The sequence below is a fragment of the Pipra filicauda genome, unplaced genomic scaffold (assembly GCF_003945595.2).
Source record: "Pipra filicauda isolate LSUMZ 115617 unplaced genomic scaffold, ASM394559v2 scaffold325_size820570_pilon, whole genome shotgun sequence".
In the NCBI taxonomy this organism is placed as follows: Eukaryota; Metazoa; Chordata; class Aves; order Passeriformes; family Pipridae; genus Pipra; species Pipra filicauda.
The window spans coordinates 390,868-407,168 of record NW_024104449.1 but is presented as its reverse complement, the minus strand read 5'-3'; the positions used below and the strand labels follow the sequence as shown (position 1 = coordinate 407,168).

At 39.9% G+C, this 16,301-nt stretch overlaps 1 protein-coding gene across 3 annotated transcripts in view; it reads left to right on the top strand.

Moving 5' to 3' along the window:
• The window catches only part of LIFR (LIF receptor subunit alpha), a 54,974-nt gene that overhangs the window by 16,788 nt on the left and 21,885 nt on the right, over window positions 1–16,301 (top strand). For all 3 annotated transcript variants that reach the window (XM_027714588.2, XM_039383777.1, XM_027714585.2), the window contains 7 exons: window positions 5,763–5,917; window positions 6,623–6,743; window positions 9,090–9,241; window positions 10,972–11,135; window positions 11,916–12,090; window positions 12,363–12,632; window positions 14,692–14,821. In XM_027714588.2, coding sequence (XP_027570389.1) covers window positions 5,836–5,917; window positions 6,623–6,743; window positions 9,090–9,241; window positions 10,972–11,135; window positions 11,916–12,090; window positions 12,363–12,632; window positions 14,692–14,821 — 1,094 coding nt within the window. In that variant the 5' untranslated portion in view covers window positions 5,763–5,835. The remainder of the gene's footprint in view (window positions 1–5,762; window positions 5,918–6,622; window positions 6,744–9,089; window positions 9,242–10,971; window positions 11,136–11,915; window positions 12,091–12,362; window positions 12,633–14,691; window positions 14,822–16,301) is intronic.

Here is a 16,301-nt window from a genome sequence, read left to right as displayed (position 1 = left end):
GTTTGCTTGGTTTCCCAGAAATGTGTATTTCTGGCATGGTTTTTCAGATAGGGGAATTTTTTTTTTGGAAGCTTTCTGTTGGCAAAAGTAGGATGTGTAATTTGATATATGCATTTTTATCTGCATGTAAGTGTGTTTTCTTTCACTTTGAATGTTGAATTAGTATCTTTGGGCAGGCACAAGTAAAATGAGCTTTCTCCACCTGCTAAACAGAGTAATTTTTCTTCTAGCAATAAGGTTTGATCTAGGCATAGACTTAGCACCTGCATTTCTGCTTGATTATTTGGGATTATGGCTGCTCAATATTGGCAAAAATGCAGCCTCTCATCAATCTCTACAACATTTTGGTGTTGTGCTATGTAATTTTCCTTGAGACCTTTTAATGTTCCGCTTGGTGGCAAATTATTGTGATGATACCTTTAATTATGGAGAAAAAAAATTGCAACTTGAGAAAATTTATGGACAAGCAGATCTCTCCTATTATCTTTAATACATATATTTTTACTGATTTTGAATACTATTCTCCACTTACAGGTTCCCTAAAACTTTTGTATAAGGTGACTTTTTAATAATTTCTTTTCTAGTGTCTGCTTGTGGAGCACAAACAGTTCTATGAAAACTACGGCAACTAATCCTCAATTCGTAGACATTTTTAAAAAACAGATCTGGAGGCTTGTGACTGTCAGATCAGACTGCAGGCAGAAAGAAGGCCAGAAAGTTTATTTTTTTTTTTTTTTTTTTTTTTTTTTTTTTAGCTCTTTTGTTTGTTTGTTTTCAGAGTGGTTTCCAAGCACTTAACAATGAAATACACTCAGAGACCAGAAAACTCAATAGTAGAACAAAGCTTTGGAGAACTTTTGTGCTTAGAGAACTAATCTGTTGCAACTGACTAAAAAACCACCTTTTTTTCCCCTTTGAAGAGAATTGAGCATTTGGTCAGCTATGCTTTTAAAAAAGAAGATACTCAGAATCAGTTAAACCAAGAAATATATAATAAGAAGCGCGGTCAGTAGGAGACATACCAGTTATTTTCTGGTTTTCCCTTTAAGAGGTTAAGTCTAAAGGGGCCTGGTAATGGCTTAAATGCTCCCCTTTTCTCAGGAGGTCACAGAATCTTTAACCTTCTTTACAGCTGACAAGATTTTGAAGCAAAGCTGTCCACAGATATTTTCCTAGGCACACATTATTGTCTTGGAGTACTGTTTCCTCTCTTATCTATCTGATCACCAGTAGATGCACTGTCTGCATCAAAACATCTTTAAAAGTAATTTAAAAGTCCATGGTGGGTATTGAGCTGTTTTAACTATCAGCCATCAACTGTTGGCTTCAATGAATAGGAGTGTGAATCTAATTGTTCCTTTGTTACCTTACCTGCATAAAAGGGAATTTAAAATTTCTTCTTTCTGACCTCAGGCACAAGGGTAGTTCCATAAAGCTCTGTGCAGAAGTCATGACATCCCCATGTACTATAGCTTCCAACAGTTATTATGGAATCCTGTTTTTAGTAGATTCTCTCAAGTATGAGCAGTTATATACTGAAGACTGTCAAGCCTTTTCTGTCAGTATGGCATGAATTTGCATGTGAATACTTTTTGCAGACACACGTGGTGTTGTTCCTTAGCATAGGTTTTATGGGAGGCTCTTTCCTTATTTGAAAATTTCAAAAGTGAAAGACCATTTCAGGCAAGGCCATTGAGATGAATTTGCTGTGCAGATACACTCACGCTAAGTCAGGACGTTTGCAGTCCAATTGAGGATGAGATTGGAGTCTGAAGTACTTTTTCTTTTATTCATTCATTCACGGCTAGGCTTTGCAAACAAAGATTTGGGAAGGCTCTATCCACATTTATTACAGGCACACTGGTGGCTTATGAGGCCAATACGAGACAGACATATCTGATTGCAAAAGGCACAGCAGAAAGACTCCTTAGATGGTATCTTCTGCAAGACACGGTTCTTTCTGCATTGTCTTTTCTCCTCAAGGGTGATCCTGCGTGCGTTCTCAAAAGCATCGGCAGCGTTATAGATGGTGTGTCTCCAGGCCTCCCGATTGGAGGCCAGAGTAGACCAGTTATGTTGATCAATATGGCCAAGGCTGAGATGTTGTTTCAGGGAGTCCTTGTATCTTTTCTTCAGGGCTCTTCTCTTGCGGCAGCCAGTGGCAAGTTCACCATAAAGCAAGATCTTAGGGAGGCGGTGGTCCTTCATCCTGGAGAGACGTGCCCTGCCCAACGCAGCTGTGTTCTCAGCAACATGGCCTCAATACTTGTGACTGCTAGTCTGAAGTACTAAATAAACAACTATGTGGCAGCTTTATACAGTATCCCAGGCTGGATCACACACTGAAATCAAGTCAACAAGGTCTGAATGTTGGGAGAAAGCAAACATGGCATGAACTGTGTAAACACATACTACACATAGGTTTGCCATAGAAAAGTTCCTTCATTGTGCTTGATAATGCTCAGGCCTCGGGGCAGAGATATTTCAAGGCTGTGGATACAGCAGGTTTGATTCACAGGGGAATATTTGTTCTAGGAATGATCAGAAATATAGAAACTGAGACTGGGAAATGGTAAAAAAAAATAAATAAAAAAATAAAAAAAAATTGGAGTTTTTAAGGGAGATATTAGAGATCTGATATCAGTCATCTATTCTATAAGACGTTTCTGCAAGGCAGAGGTTAAACTGTTCTTTGCTGGAGATAAGACAAAGTAATGTGCTTAAAATGGAGCAAGAGATAGTTGTGGAGCACATTTGGAACACTGATGATAGTGCCAGTAAAGTGACACGAATATGTTGCCCAAGGAAATTAGATTGTTATGGGATGTGCTGTTGCTGGTATTATTTAAGATGAACAACTGTTAAAGGTGGTTTAGTTGCAATTTAGTCTGGTGGAGACAATTGGCTAACCCCCTTGGTACCATTTTTTAAAAATAAAGACTTGCAGTGTAAAGACATTTGTGCTTAGTAGTAACTGCTCCTGTTGAGCTCCAGCCAGCCACGGTCAAGATTTTGCCTTCCTCTGACAATGTTGAGCTCTCTTGTCCTAAATAACATCCTAAGAGTACATCTGCCTAGAGGATAATATACTTCTCATGTCTTTTAGGCTAAGGAAAAACCTCCATGCCTTGTTTGATTTAGACTTGAACTGATGGGAGGCAGCTTTCATTCAAAGAAAGTGAACTTCCTATTTTTAATGTAACTCAATTATTTTGTAACTTTATAATTAAAACAAGCCTATAAATGGGGATCTTTTTTCCTGACTAATGGCATTTAATTATGTGACACGAGGCTTTTATTTGCCGACTTTTCAACAAGTTATAAAATGTTTGTAAGAAAACAAGAGCCAGGGAGTCTACACTTCTTACGAAAGACTGTGGTTTACAAGACACTCATCATGCCCTGCATAAGAGTGCATAGGTTCCCTTCTGTGCCTGACTCTGAAACAGAAATTAAAACTACGCTTGAGTTAGGAGAACTTGGTGTGACTCAGATATCTTGTAATGCACTGCTGTGAGGTACTCTTAAAACTTCTGCAGTAGGAGGACCACTCCATGTATTGAAGGAGGTGCGAAAAACCAGAAGATTTTCTTAAAACACACACACACATAGTTGCTGAATGAACAGGTTTTGCATAAACCTACAAGGTTAATGTGTTTAGAGGGTTGAGATTAATGCTACAGGCTTGGGATTCAGTTAGCATCACAGAGCAATTTTTTCTCCTTCAAGTAGCATACGTGCTTTCCTTTTTTTATCCTTTCCTTGACTGCCAGAAGGCCAGCTGATAGAGGATTGTCAGGTGATTGTGATATAGAACTTTAAATTTTAATTTTAGACTTTTCTGGAAACCAGAAATGGTCTTTGAAGAAGTCCTCAGAAACATAAAATTTACATTTGTATCACAAATAGAAATTAGTCCTTTTATTCATGTAACTCCCAGGTCTGTCTGAGAGGTCTTCAAATTTTTTATGAAGTTATTGCTTTATGAGCAAGGTTCAAACCTGGAGGTAACATCCCATTTTCTCATTAATAACATGGACAAATACATGAAGACCCTGAGATACACCAAAATATGGTAGGGGACTTCAGGCAAAGAGATTATTATATTTTATGTGCTGGTGGATTCTTGATTCATCTTTGCCTGGACATAGATTTGTCAACCTCTGCTCTTGTTTTGGCTTTTAACAAGTTTCACAGCATGGATATTACAGATTACAAATATATAAAAGAAGAACTGAGTGCATCTAGGGGAAGTATAGCTTACATTAGTGTGTTTTTAGTCAGGTTTTCAGGTGGTTTGAGGACATGGTGAAATTAAAATAATTTTTAAGTGTTTTTCTTCCCTCCAGACATAACAGTGGTCTTTACCATGTCTCATCTCTTGTGTACCTGGGACTTGCCTTCAGCCTGGTTATTGCAGACCAAGAGAAAGAAGGGAAGTGGCCCCTTGTGAGCAGCTCTGGGTTGTTTGGCATAGTTCTGATATGTTTCTCCTCTCACAGTGCCAATTGGTGAGGGACAGAAGAACATTTCAGGCATCCCCAGCTGTCCCCTGCAGGAGGATTCCTTTAAAAAATTAATTTAAAATATATGGTTTTACTGCAGGGATGAGGAAGCATACTCCTGGTAGCACAGGGGACTTCAGTGAATAGAGCTTTCTTTCAAAATTTCATAGGCTTTTAGGCAAAGTCTGTTATTTTGACAATGATGTACATCTAGCTTTGGAAGAGATTTCAGAGACAACATCAGGACCCTTGGAGCCTGGACAAAATGGGAACAAAACTGCTCTCCAGGACAGGCAGGCTTGACCATGTTCTAACATGAAAATGGCCCAGCTCCTGCTGTTGGTTGCTGAGAGAAGGCCTCTTGTTACGTGGGAGTTGTGGTCTCTGAAAGGGTGCTCAAGTCTTCAGAGATTTCAGGTAGCAGGTAAATGATGCACCAGGAATTGGCTAAGCTTTAGGATAAGCTTTCCTGCAGTTTTTCTTTTTGAGAACATAAACTGATGGTTGTTGATATGTGGGTGGAACTAAAAGTGTTCCCCGGGTCCCACTGAAGAGTTGAACTTCTCTTTATAAAACATGAAACCCCTTTTTCTTCAAAGAGCACATTAAATATAATATTCTAGATAATTTTTTACCTTGAGGTGTCAGTTATAGTAACAAGTATCTCTTGATAAACAAATGGCTCATATTTTTTTTTCCATTATTTTTCCTCCAGGCATTATTATTTAACACTGGATCGAACCAGTGATCCTGGGTGATCAGATCTGGTTCTGCAATGTCTCGGGCATCCCATAGGTTTGAATAGTAGCAATATGAAAAATGAGAAGAGGAAAGAAGAAAACAGATGGTCTATCCTGTCCCCTTAAATGCATAAATGAAGCAGGGGATGTTTCCATTCATGGTGTACAAGATCCTTTGTGAATGTGACATTTCATCTAAGTTGAAGAGGCTTGTTCCAGGGGGTGCCATGTCTGTTCTGTTCTGATATCAGATGGTCCTGAATGATGCCTGTGGACCATTGAGTTTTACATGTCTATGATTCTTGAGGTTGTGTTTGAAATGTCTTACTGAAAATGTACGCATCAAGGAGTTGTTGGGATAGAGAAAAGGTTTGCATGACAGACAAAGGAAAAGGAGTTGCTACGCCTGGGAACAGTACTGAAGAAGAAAAGTAGATGGAACAAAATGTGGCATTTGTGGAGTACCAGCTCTACAATTTATACGGAGTTTTTTTATTATTTTTGTGTTTAATTTTAGAACTGACCAGCTTGTTGGAAGATGATGTTTATTCCTGCTTAAAGCTGCTGTTCTGAAAATAAACAGTAGAAGAATGTGGAAGAATTCAAGCCTCCGCTGCCTTTTAGCACTAGCTATTTTATGCCTAAGAAGCTTAGTATATAGCCAAGAGATAGGTGAGTTCATGGCAGTGTAATTCACTAATTACTTTTTTTTTGGAGCTTCTGTACTGATGCCTTGTAATTACATTGCTTTCCTACTAAATGTATATTCAGAAACTGTCACCTCTGTGGCCCCACACCATGGGGAAATAATACCAGGCCTGGTCTCTTCTTTCCAGCACCCATCAGCATCTTGTAAACCAGTGCAAAACTGGGTGTTAAATTCTCCATAACGCAACTGATAGTCTGCATATGCAGTTGATGTAAATGCCTGCATTGAAACCTTCTTGCTGTATACACCGGCTGTCTTCAATAATTTCACATGTTATCATTAACTGCCCTTCTGTCATTAATTGCCTTCCATGTGTAACAGTGGAGAAGAGCAAAAAACTCATTAAATTTATCATCAAAGATTGAGGTTTTGCCATTGGCCCAAAGCCTGCTTATTAGACTAGGCAAGGAATGGATATTGTGGAAGGAGACAGCTGCCTGTGTTATGCACAGGAGTACAAGCCCAGATCTTAGGTAATTCTAGAAAGCTGAGAGTCTGTGGCTTTCTAATCAGACACACAAATCGTTCAACAGTTTTTGAATACTGACCAGACAGGCATGCAATAAAACTGTAAAAAGAAAGGCTACAGATGTGAACAATTGCAGTAGTTTTACAGTTGCTCACTTTTGACCTGCAGTTTTGAGACTGTATTTCTTCTGTGATTTCAGGTTCTCTGGGGCACCCCCAGAATTTGAAATGTGTAACGCACAATTTACACGAAATGATCTGTACTTGGGATGTGTCTCCTAGAAGAAAACATGGACAAACTGACTTTTGCTATGCTGCCAAGTAAGTCCCACATATACCTGGTTGAAAAATAGCAAATTGTGATGAAAGTACAGTTTTTCCTTAGTCACTGCCCATGGAATTTGTGATGCTGTTTTTTCCCAGCATCTCCCCATCACTTTTCCTTGGGTGGTGCTCCCTCCAGGCCCTGTTAACTCAGGCAATGGCAGGGTTTCTGGCAAAGTTATTCCACGCTAACAATTTGCCTGCCAAAATCTGCTGCTCTTTTCAAAGGACTGGAAGATGCTCTTATTTACTCAGACTTCTCTGTGTGTCTGCCTATCCCTTGCTTAGAGTTTTCACGAGGGATATCTTCAAAACAGGTTCAGTCCAAAAGGAAATGAGAGTTGGAAGCAGCAAATCCTGATGTTATGGGCCAAAGCGGTAGAATATATGACATAAGTGTTGAGATTCACCTGCGGAAAAACAAGAAAAATCTCTTGGTGGCTGCCTTACAATCTTTATAAATTTTAAACTGTCTGAAGAGCATTGCATTAGAGGAAATGTGCAAATTATTTCATAATTAAAATGGCTTTTGTGAAGTGAATGAGAGTGGAGAATTTTGAGAAAAGTTAAAAAACACCTTAAATCTTCTGTGTTTTTTTCACTAATGAGAACTACATGTTCAAATCCCCATGCAGCGGGTCTGCCAAATACTTATGTGCTAGGGATGAGTTCAAATCCATTCTGCATCTTGATCCTGCCCCTAGTCCAGATATTTATACAGTCTTTTTTCCTGTAAATTCTTCAGGCAGCCCAGACTTTTCCTTGGGGTCCCGGGGCTTGGCTGCACTTAGTCCACCTACATGCTTGATTCTCTGCCTCTCATTATTCCTGCTGCATTGCCAGCTATCATTTCTATTTTTAAAAAAATAATCCATATATGTGACATTGTGGCCAGAGTTCAGGAGTGGAGAGTTCAGGAGGTACTGCCCTCTAAACAGGAACAATCATGTAGCTGCTGCTGTTTCTCCTTAGCAAAGCGGAACAGGCTGGGGGCCCTGAAGCAAAGAGGATGAGAGCTGAGCTTAGTGCAAACATCCCTGAGGGAAAGAGGTTTTGTTTTTCGGTTGCCCAAACATCCTCTAATAATATCTCAGTACAGAAGAGGAATAGTCTTTCTGAGCACTCAAGTCTCAGCTGGCCTTCGCTAGCCCAGAGTCTTGCGTGAATCTTAAAGAGTTCAGCCCAAGCTCTTGACTCCAGCTGGTGGGAGCTCTGGGGTCCCGTTCCAGTTCATGAGTGAGTAACAGTCCCTCAGCAGGAAGTCTGGCATTGTTCTCTCTGCTTTCCTTCCTCCCATCATTGCCCCAAGAGGAAGGTCTGGATTTTTCCAAACTTTCTGCCTTTCTAGTTGCATATCAGTGATAATGAGCAAAGGGACTTGACCCATCCATATTATTGTTTCCTCTATATATCTGCATCCCCAAGACAAAAGCCAGATCACATCGTGCTGAGCACTGCACAAACATTAAGCACAAGTTGTATTTTCACCTGAGATCTTAGCAGTCCTCTCCCCTGCCCTCTGCTCTTTCCTCATGAGCTGAGCAGCAGAAGGGAGCTAAAAAATTTGTTCTAAGATGCAGACACAGGTGGTAAATCTGCTCCCATATGCCATTACTTTGAGAAGAAATGAAGGGAGAGGAAGTCAGGAAACATAAATGGTGGGGGAGATACTGTTAGGTTTGGGCTTTTGTTGGTTTTTTGGGGGGGTTCTTTGTTTATAATATTTTTTAATATTTTTATTTTATTTTGCTTATTTTTAAATATTGATTCATGATGACTGTAGGTTTCAAAAATGTATCTTTTGCTGGCCTCAAGTTGTGCCAGAGGAGATTTAGATTAGATATTAGGAAATTTTTTTCACAGAAAGGTTTGTAAAACATTGGAACAGACTATCCAGGGAAGTAAGGGAAGTCACGAGCCCTAGAAGTGTTCAAAAAACCTGTGGATATAGCTTAGTGGACATGGTTTAGTGGTGCTGGTGCTAGGTTGACAGTTGCATTTGTGTTGAATAATCTTAAAGGTCTTTTCCAAACTTAACAATTCTGTGATTTTCAATAAAAGATCGGGTTTTCACTTTGAACTGTTCTCTTAACAACTGGTAGTTGCATTATGCAGCTAGTGCACAGCCTATGGCTACAATGAAGGTGACTTGAAAGATGAGGAAATTCCTGTTAATCTGATACTAACCAAAGCCCATGCAAGTCTCACTCCTTCACAAACTTGATATGGAGCTCTCTGTTTATTAGAGGGAATTTGTGTTTTATTAGTGTCCAAGAATAGGACTTAACTTGCCTTAGCTGCCTATCAGCTGAAATAACTGCTTAATCCTCTCTGTCTTTTCAGTGACCTCCCCACTCCGGTGTGTTTTAAAACTAAGGAGAAAAGGGTTGAGATTCCAGTCCCACACAGCTCCAGCACAGTGACAATAACTACAAACAGCATCTCTGGAACTGCTTTGGCTACCAAAGAATTTAAAATTCACAAGAAAGATATCTGTAAGTATCAGGTTTTATGTGTGTATACAAAGCCTTTATACTGTGTTTAACAATTCTCCAGATGTGTATATGCTTGCAGTTTTCTTTGACGGTATTCCTGTAGGTAAAATGTTGATATGCTGAGTCCATATGAAGTTACCGTGCATCATAGGGTTTTTTTCTCTAATCCTTCAGAGGAAAGAAAACTCCTCTTACCCATAGCTCATAGTAGAGAAATCAAGGGCAGAATGTGACAAGGAAAGCAAAATACAACACTGTTACATCCCCAACTCTTTGCCCTTTTTTATCTTAGTTATGAGTTAGGAAGGATTTGTAAACAAATTCCTAATCTACATACTGAGGTACCTGCATGGGTTTTAAAGTGCTTTTGGTCAGACTTGGCTTGGGAAAGGCAGAATAAACTTCCTAGTGTCCCTTCTGTTTTGGATGCTACAGAATGAAGTAGCTTACTCCTGCAATTTCAGAATACTTCAAGGGAAATTATATCATATGTCACTCCTGACAGGATCATATTGTCCTAATATATGCCCAACTTACCCGTTCTGTTCAGCTGTATATGAAACTGAGAAAATACGTTTATTCTTGGGAGATAGACTGCTTCATGTTGGAGTCATAAATAAGTCAGACTTTTTCCCACTTCTTTCCATACAAAGGAGGAAGTTGTAAACTGAAGATGGCACTGCCACCATCTTCCATGCTTGCTCTAGGCTTCAATTTTGGTTTGATTCCTTAGTCCTTTAGTGTAGTCAGATTCTAATGTCAGTAATATTCCTTATCCATGCTTCTGTTTACAGTTGAGAGCAGCTCAAGAACTTTAACAAAATGCAACTCACAAATATTTGGGCAACACACTGGGTTCTCCAGGATGTTGCTGACTCCAGGCAGGATGAGTCTCTCAGGTTCATCACAGGTTATCGTAGGCAGTGTTGAACTGTGCTGAACACTTTGCAGCTCTCAGATCCGTATTCAGGACTGAATTGGATGTATCACACATTTTAAAAATATGTTTTGTCTTGCAGCAGGCCAAATGAACTGCCATAACCCTTGTGTTACCATAATTCTTCCCTGCTTCTCAGTCTCTTGCTTCATCACTGCCCATTTGTAGAAGAGGTCTTCTGTTTAATCTCCCTGTCCTGTCCACATTATGATGTCATCCCTTTAGTATTTCTTCTAGCTTAACATCACTTTCCCCATGATCTTCTTCAGGCCCTCATGTGAGCTTCTTCCGTCCTCTGCTTCTGCTCTCCTTTCTCCCTGCTATCATTTCTGTTGCAAATCCCCACTTCCTTACTGGTATCCAAAACTTACTTCTTTTGGGGATGGTTTTCCATCATCTTCCCTAGAAGTGTTCTTATGCATGCTTCAAAGACTGTCACCATGTTTCCTTTGCCTCTGCAGTATTGAATGAAGGTTGTAAAAGACAGGATACCTTTCTTCCTTAATATGCATTATGAAGAGTCATATTCATGACCAGTTACTCGCATATCTGCATGCTGAGATATCCAAAGAAAATGCTACCTAGTGATTCATCAGCACCTGTGCTTTCCTGAGAACTTTCATGCTCAAGTAATGACAGAGCCTATCTCATTCTAATTACAGAGATTGAGTTACATGTTTATATGGCTACTAGCCAGTTCAGAGCAGAGAGATGTGGCTGTTGAACACCTGTAGGGCTGGTGTTGCTGACTAATGACTTGAGTATGGGTTTTTTTCTCCCTCTCTTTTTCAAGTGTTTATTCCTGTTGCTCCACGCATTCTTAGTTTAACGCCTGATTTTTCAACTTCCACATTAAATCTGAAGTGGAGTGATAATGGATCGGTCTTCCCAGATGGACTGGATGCTGTTTGGCAGATTCAGATACTCCGAAAAGAAACAATGGAAAAAGTCACACAAGTAAGTCCTTTTCTTCCCTTATGAAAAATACATATGCAATTTTTGCCCTTGGTAATATTCTGAGGTCATTTGAAGAAAGCTGAGAATGATGAAGATTGTAGAGCTTTGTAGAACCTTCTAGTCATGCTTCTAGTATGTAATTTCTTTTTAAGTTTCAAAGTTATGAGAAGACTGGCTACTATACTGTCAGTACTGAGTCACACCATTTTATTTTTTTTAATCTAGTACAGGGATTTTTTAATTAGAACTTGCTTGTAAATTTGGCAGATATTTTACACCATTGTCTCTACTTCTCCAACAGTATGTCAAGTCTTGGTCTCTGAATGCTCAGCTTGCTTTTTTCTTTTTTTTGTAACCACAGTTCTTCCAAGCCAATTTGTAGCTCTGTTCTAAGCATTTCAGTAATGGAGAAAAGACAAAATGTGCAGCCTGGGACATTTTAGAAAATTTGGAACATTTCACTGTCTGGGAGTGGCCCAGGATACTGGGATGAAGTATATACCTATTTAAATGCTTGGTGAGCTTCCTGCTCTCTCTCAAATGTCTGCCCTCTGGTATTTCTTACAGACACTCTACCTGGCTGGTGGGCTCTTTAGTAAGTTAGGCTAAATTCACTGTGCAACTGAAAGTTAGGTGGGACACTCCAATAATCTCTCAGGATATTATGCTTTAATTCATTTAATTTGCCATTCTGTTGACACCTGGGAGATTATAAGTCATTATGAGCAGGTGTTTATAAGCTCTATCTTTGTTATTTTTTTGCGTGTGAAAACTCTGCAGGTTACTTACCACTCAAAACTGACTCACGAAGACATCATTCTTTCTTGGAACTGGACATCAGATATGCCTTTGGAGTGCACATCGCACTATGTGAAGATTCGCTGTTATATTAATGTAACACAGTTTGTTGGCCTCAAGGAGTGGAGCGACTGGAGCCCAGTAAAAGTGATCCTTGGTATGTTTGTTCCCTTGCCACCGCAGGGACTTTGATTTCTTTGTAAGAAGTGAGCCAAAATCAGAGAAAAAGCATTAGGCATTAATGGGCTGCTGGCTTTGAGGATGTTTTGATTGGAGAAGTAATGCAATCACTAGTTAATGAAACCTAGTAAACATTTATTTGTATGCATTGGAGTGCTCCTCAGTCACATTTTAGCTGATCAGCACCATATTTATAGCAAATTGTTCATGTGGGATTTTTGTTTGTTTGTTTTCTTCTTTCTCTACTAGGAAAAGATACCGATCCCAGTGAGAATGGAGTGTTTCCTCTGGATACTGTGGTGGCAGTAGGTTCAGATGTGACATTTTGTTGTATCCATGAAGAAGGTCAGAACATAACAAATATGAGTTATGGATCAAAGCCCTACCCAATGATACAGCTGAGCAGTCGGAGCCATGCAATCAGAGTACTAAATGCCAGTGCCTCGGATTCCAGTGGAACAAACGTTGTGTGCAGACTCAACAATGGAATGATGGAGGGAACTGTCCTGTTTGTAGGATGTAGGTATCATTATGTTTACTAACCTCGGGAAAATCAAAATCATTTTAAGACTCTTAGAGTTCTGCTAGGAAACAAATACTACTGTGGCTTTCCTCCCCCTCCTCTCCCACCTTTGGTTTTGAGCATGAACTGGGATTGTAGTTGTTTTACTGCGGAAACCCCAGCTCATGGAGAAGACACCAAGTTTGGGAGGATGAGAAGGTACCCATATAAGCCCTCTTCTTTTAGAACCTGGCCCAGTTCTTCTTTCGTTGATCTCTTTTTCATGATCTGGAATACTCAGTAGTTTATTGCCATATGAATATTCATCCCCGGTCTATATCACTCTAGGTTTACATCTGTTCTGGTTTAGTCCATGGCAAGGTGAGAGTAAGAGAAAGAATTGTAAATGCAAACATTTGTTTAGCAATCAGTCAAATGAAGACAATAAAACAGTTAGACTTGCAACAAAACATGCTCATCCAGGGCAGAAGCTCCTTGGGAGCTAATTACAGCAGAGGAAACCAGCCGACAATTCCTTTTTCCTGGACACCCTTCTAAAACACCCTTTCAGTATTTTCTTTAAAGGTACTGAATCACTGTGCATCTTCTCTGCCAGGATCAGAAATCTGTTCCAGAAACACATACCTGTTAAAACAAATGACTGAAAGTACCTCGTGGTTTTTTTCTCATAATTGGTCATTTTAGAGCTTTGTGTGTTTTCCCCACATGGATTTTGAGAGTTATAATCTTCCGATAGCTGTTCATTATAATCCCATTCCCCATTACAAATGCCTGCCTTGAAACTTAGAATCCTTGGGGTTGAGGAAAGGGATAGGAGAAACTGGACTCATTTTGAAAGTGTGCTCCCATCTCCAAGCTGTGCTCTCATTGACTTTGTCTATTAAGTTTGTGGTAGCAAATGCAAAACAGAATTCAGCCTTTGATGTTTTCTCAGTGATATGTCATTTTTACATTAATTGCACTGTATTTACTTTTGTGGGAGAATCATCCAGGTAATTAAGTCAGTGATTCAAGAAAGAATGCCCTGACAATCCCATAGGTTTCTCCTATGCAGTGGTTTTTAAAGAGATGGGATTCCAAGTCTTGTTTCTTGTCAGTATTTCTTCTAGTGGTGTCTACAGGGAGAGGACTTGTGATGGTCCTCTTGCTGATGAGAGACATTTGGGGAAGAAAAGGTAGAGGAAGGAAACATAATGCCTTGGTTAAGCCTAGGTCTGTGTTCCTTTTTGGCCCGCTGCTCATAATCGGAACTAAACCTGCCACTGTTGCCTCTTGTGTTAGTGCCCCTTCTCTAGGGCAGCTATGTGGATATTATTGTGCTACCTTTGGCACACCTTTCCAGTCTCATACATCTCAAGTGTATGAGACCTGAAACAAGTGCTCTACTTACTCTCAAGTTAGCATGGTTGCCCTCTCTGTTGGGAACACTGCCCATCTTTTCCAGGAAGGCACTCAACACTGCCCTAATAGGTCAGCAAAAAACAAGATTTAAAAGAAAAAGATTGGCACTTCCAAAGCCATGGGAAAGGGGATGAGCCATTCAGGCCTTGCTTTAACTTTCAGATTCAGTGTGGAATTCCTGCCAAAGGGACCATCTCCTTGACGTGACTTGTCTGGAGAATTCAAAACAGTGTTGGGGCTGGCATGTTAGAAAATGTGACGCACAGCCGACAGCTTTCCTGCATTGCTCAGCGGCTAAACTGATGCTAAGAATTTCAGAAAGGTCTTGGCAGAGTTTCAGTGAAACACTTCCAGGTCAGAGCCTGGAGCTTGTGAACATGTTTGCATGTGATTTACCAGGTTACCCACCCACTTAGAATCCTCGCGTCAAGTGTTAGTCAGATGGGGCTGATAATAATTATCCATCTGTTTTATTGTGACTTTTTAAAGGCATATTTGTATGGTTGGAGTGTAACTGTTGCCATGTATTTGTGAAGCACGCAATCCAGACCCAGAAAAACCAAATGGTGATGTTTTCAGGAAGCCAGCGACCCAAATGTCACACTAGAATGGCAGAACATCAGCTAACTCTTCTGGTTTCCTTTCATGCTACAGATGCTCCTGATATTCCCCAAAACCTGAGCTGTGAAACACCCAATTTCCAGATAATAAAATGCACCTGGAAACCAGGCAGACCCAGTGGACTGTATGGAAAACGAAGAACAAAGTACAGTTTATTTGAAAGGTAAAATTAATCAGCACTAAAAGGAGTAAAAGGGTACAACTGGAATACTTCCATTGCTGCCTGTGACTTACTGCTCCATGCCTATTTAAATGCGATAGTTTTCATTGTTTAGAGCCTAAAATGCTTTCCAGGAGTTTCTGGAAGTTGTAACTAAACTTGGAAAACCCTTGTCTAGCCCTGCAAAATTCCAGTGGAAATTAAGGATGACTTTTCCCAGAGGTTTATGCCATTATGAACTCACAAGTAAACAAAGGGCATAGAGTATGAGGCTGCTGCCAACATACAGATAAGACCAATATGAAAATATAGGTAGATAATAAGTCAATCACTAATTTTTAATTTATTTTTTTTTAATATGAAACCTGGGTCAGATTGTCTGTCAGACGTTTACTGAACTTCTGCTAGGCAAGATGGCAAGAAACCCACTGAGAAAGAATTATAAAACAGGTCATGGTGCATTTCATATGCCACTAGGAAAAACAGCAATGAGCCTACAGCCATTCTCCTCTCAGCATTAAGGATTAGATAGTGTCGAGCAGGCAAAGTATACGTATTAACTGTATAATGTTGAAAGGGAAGAAAGCACTGATGTCATCCATGGAAAGTAGTTGAGTGATGTCCCACCACATTGTCTAACGGAGTAGGCCATGTAAAGCCTTAAAAGTGAGGAATCATTGGTTGGAATAGCACTTGCAGTTGGGATTCCTTGGTAGTTGTGATTAGAAGTTAGTGAGGAGTTAACAAAATTCACATGGCGAGGAGGCTCCCATGTAATGCCAAAGGAGCAGTCAGGGAAAAGAGCCAGGAGAGGCCTGAGTCACACAAACTGATGAGAAATGGAGTCTTGTGGTGGCTTTGAAGCAAGTCGGAGCCCATGAGGATTGAGTTACTGCCATAGATATCACCCAGGGTGCTAATACTAAAGAAGTCATTGGGTAGGGTGCAAAAAGGTGGACAAAAGAGAGCAGGTATTCAAAGGAAAGGAGCTCCAGTCACTCGCTGCTGATATTCAGCTTATAAACAAGGATGTTGTCCAGTCTTGTTATGTTCAGCCCAAAGCTGTGAGATTGATGTGATGCATTTCAGGGTAAATATTCTCATTCTTGTTCTCAGCCCACACTGAACTATTGAAATAGAGAGTATGATGTGGAGAGAGCTCAGAGCTAAGCTAGAACACAATAAAAATGCCTGAAGGAAGAAGTTAATTAAATTTGTGCTACTGAATGAGAGGCTTACAGAGATTGTAATTGAAGCAAATATACATACATATATACAGATACACACTCTAGATTTTACCCCCAGAGATGTACCACTTGTGTTGGCTGTTACCAGACACAATCCTGCTGTTGATTAAAAAATAACTGGGAATAACGGATGTATTCCAGGTAACAAACTTTAGTTCAGATTTGACAGGGCTTTTAGAAGGACAATATGTGTAGCATCTTACTAGTTCAGAAAGCAATTAAAAGAATTCTTTAAA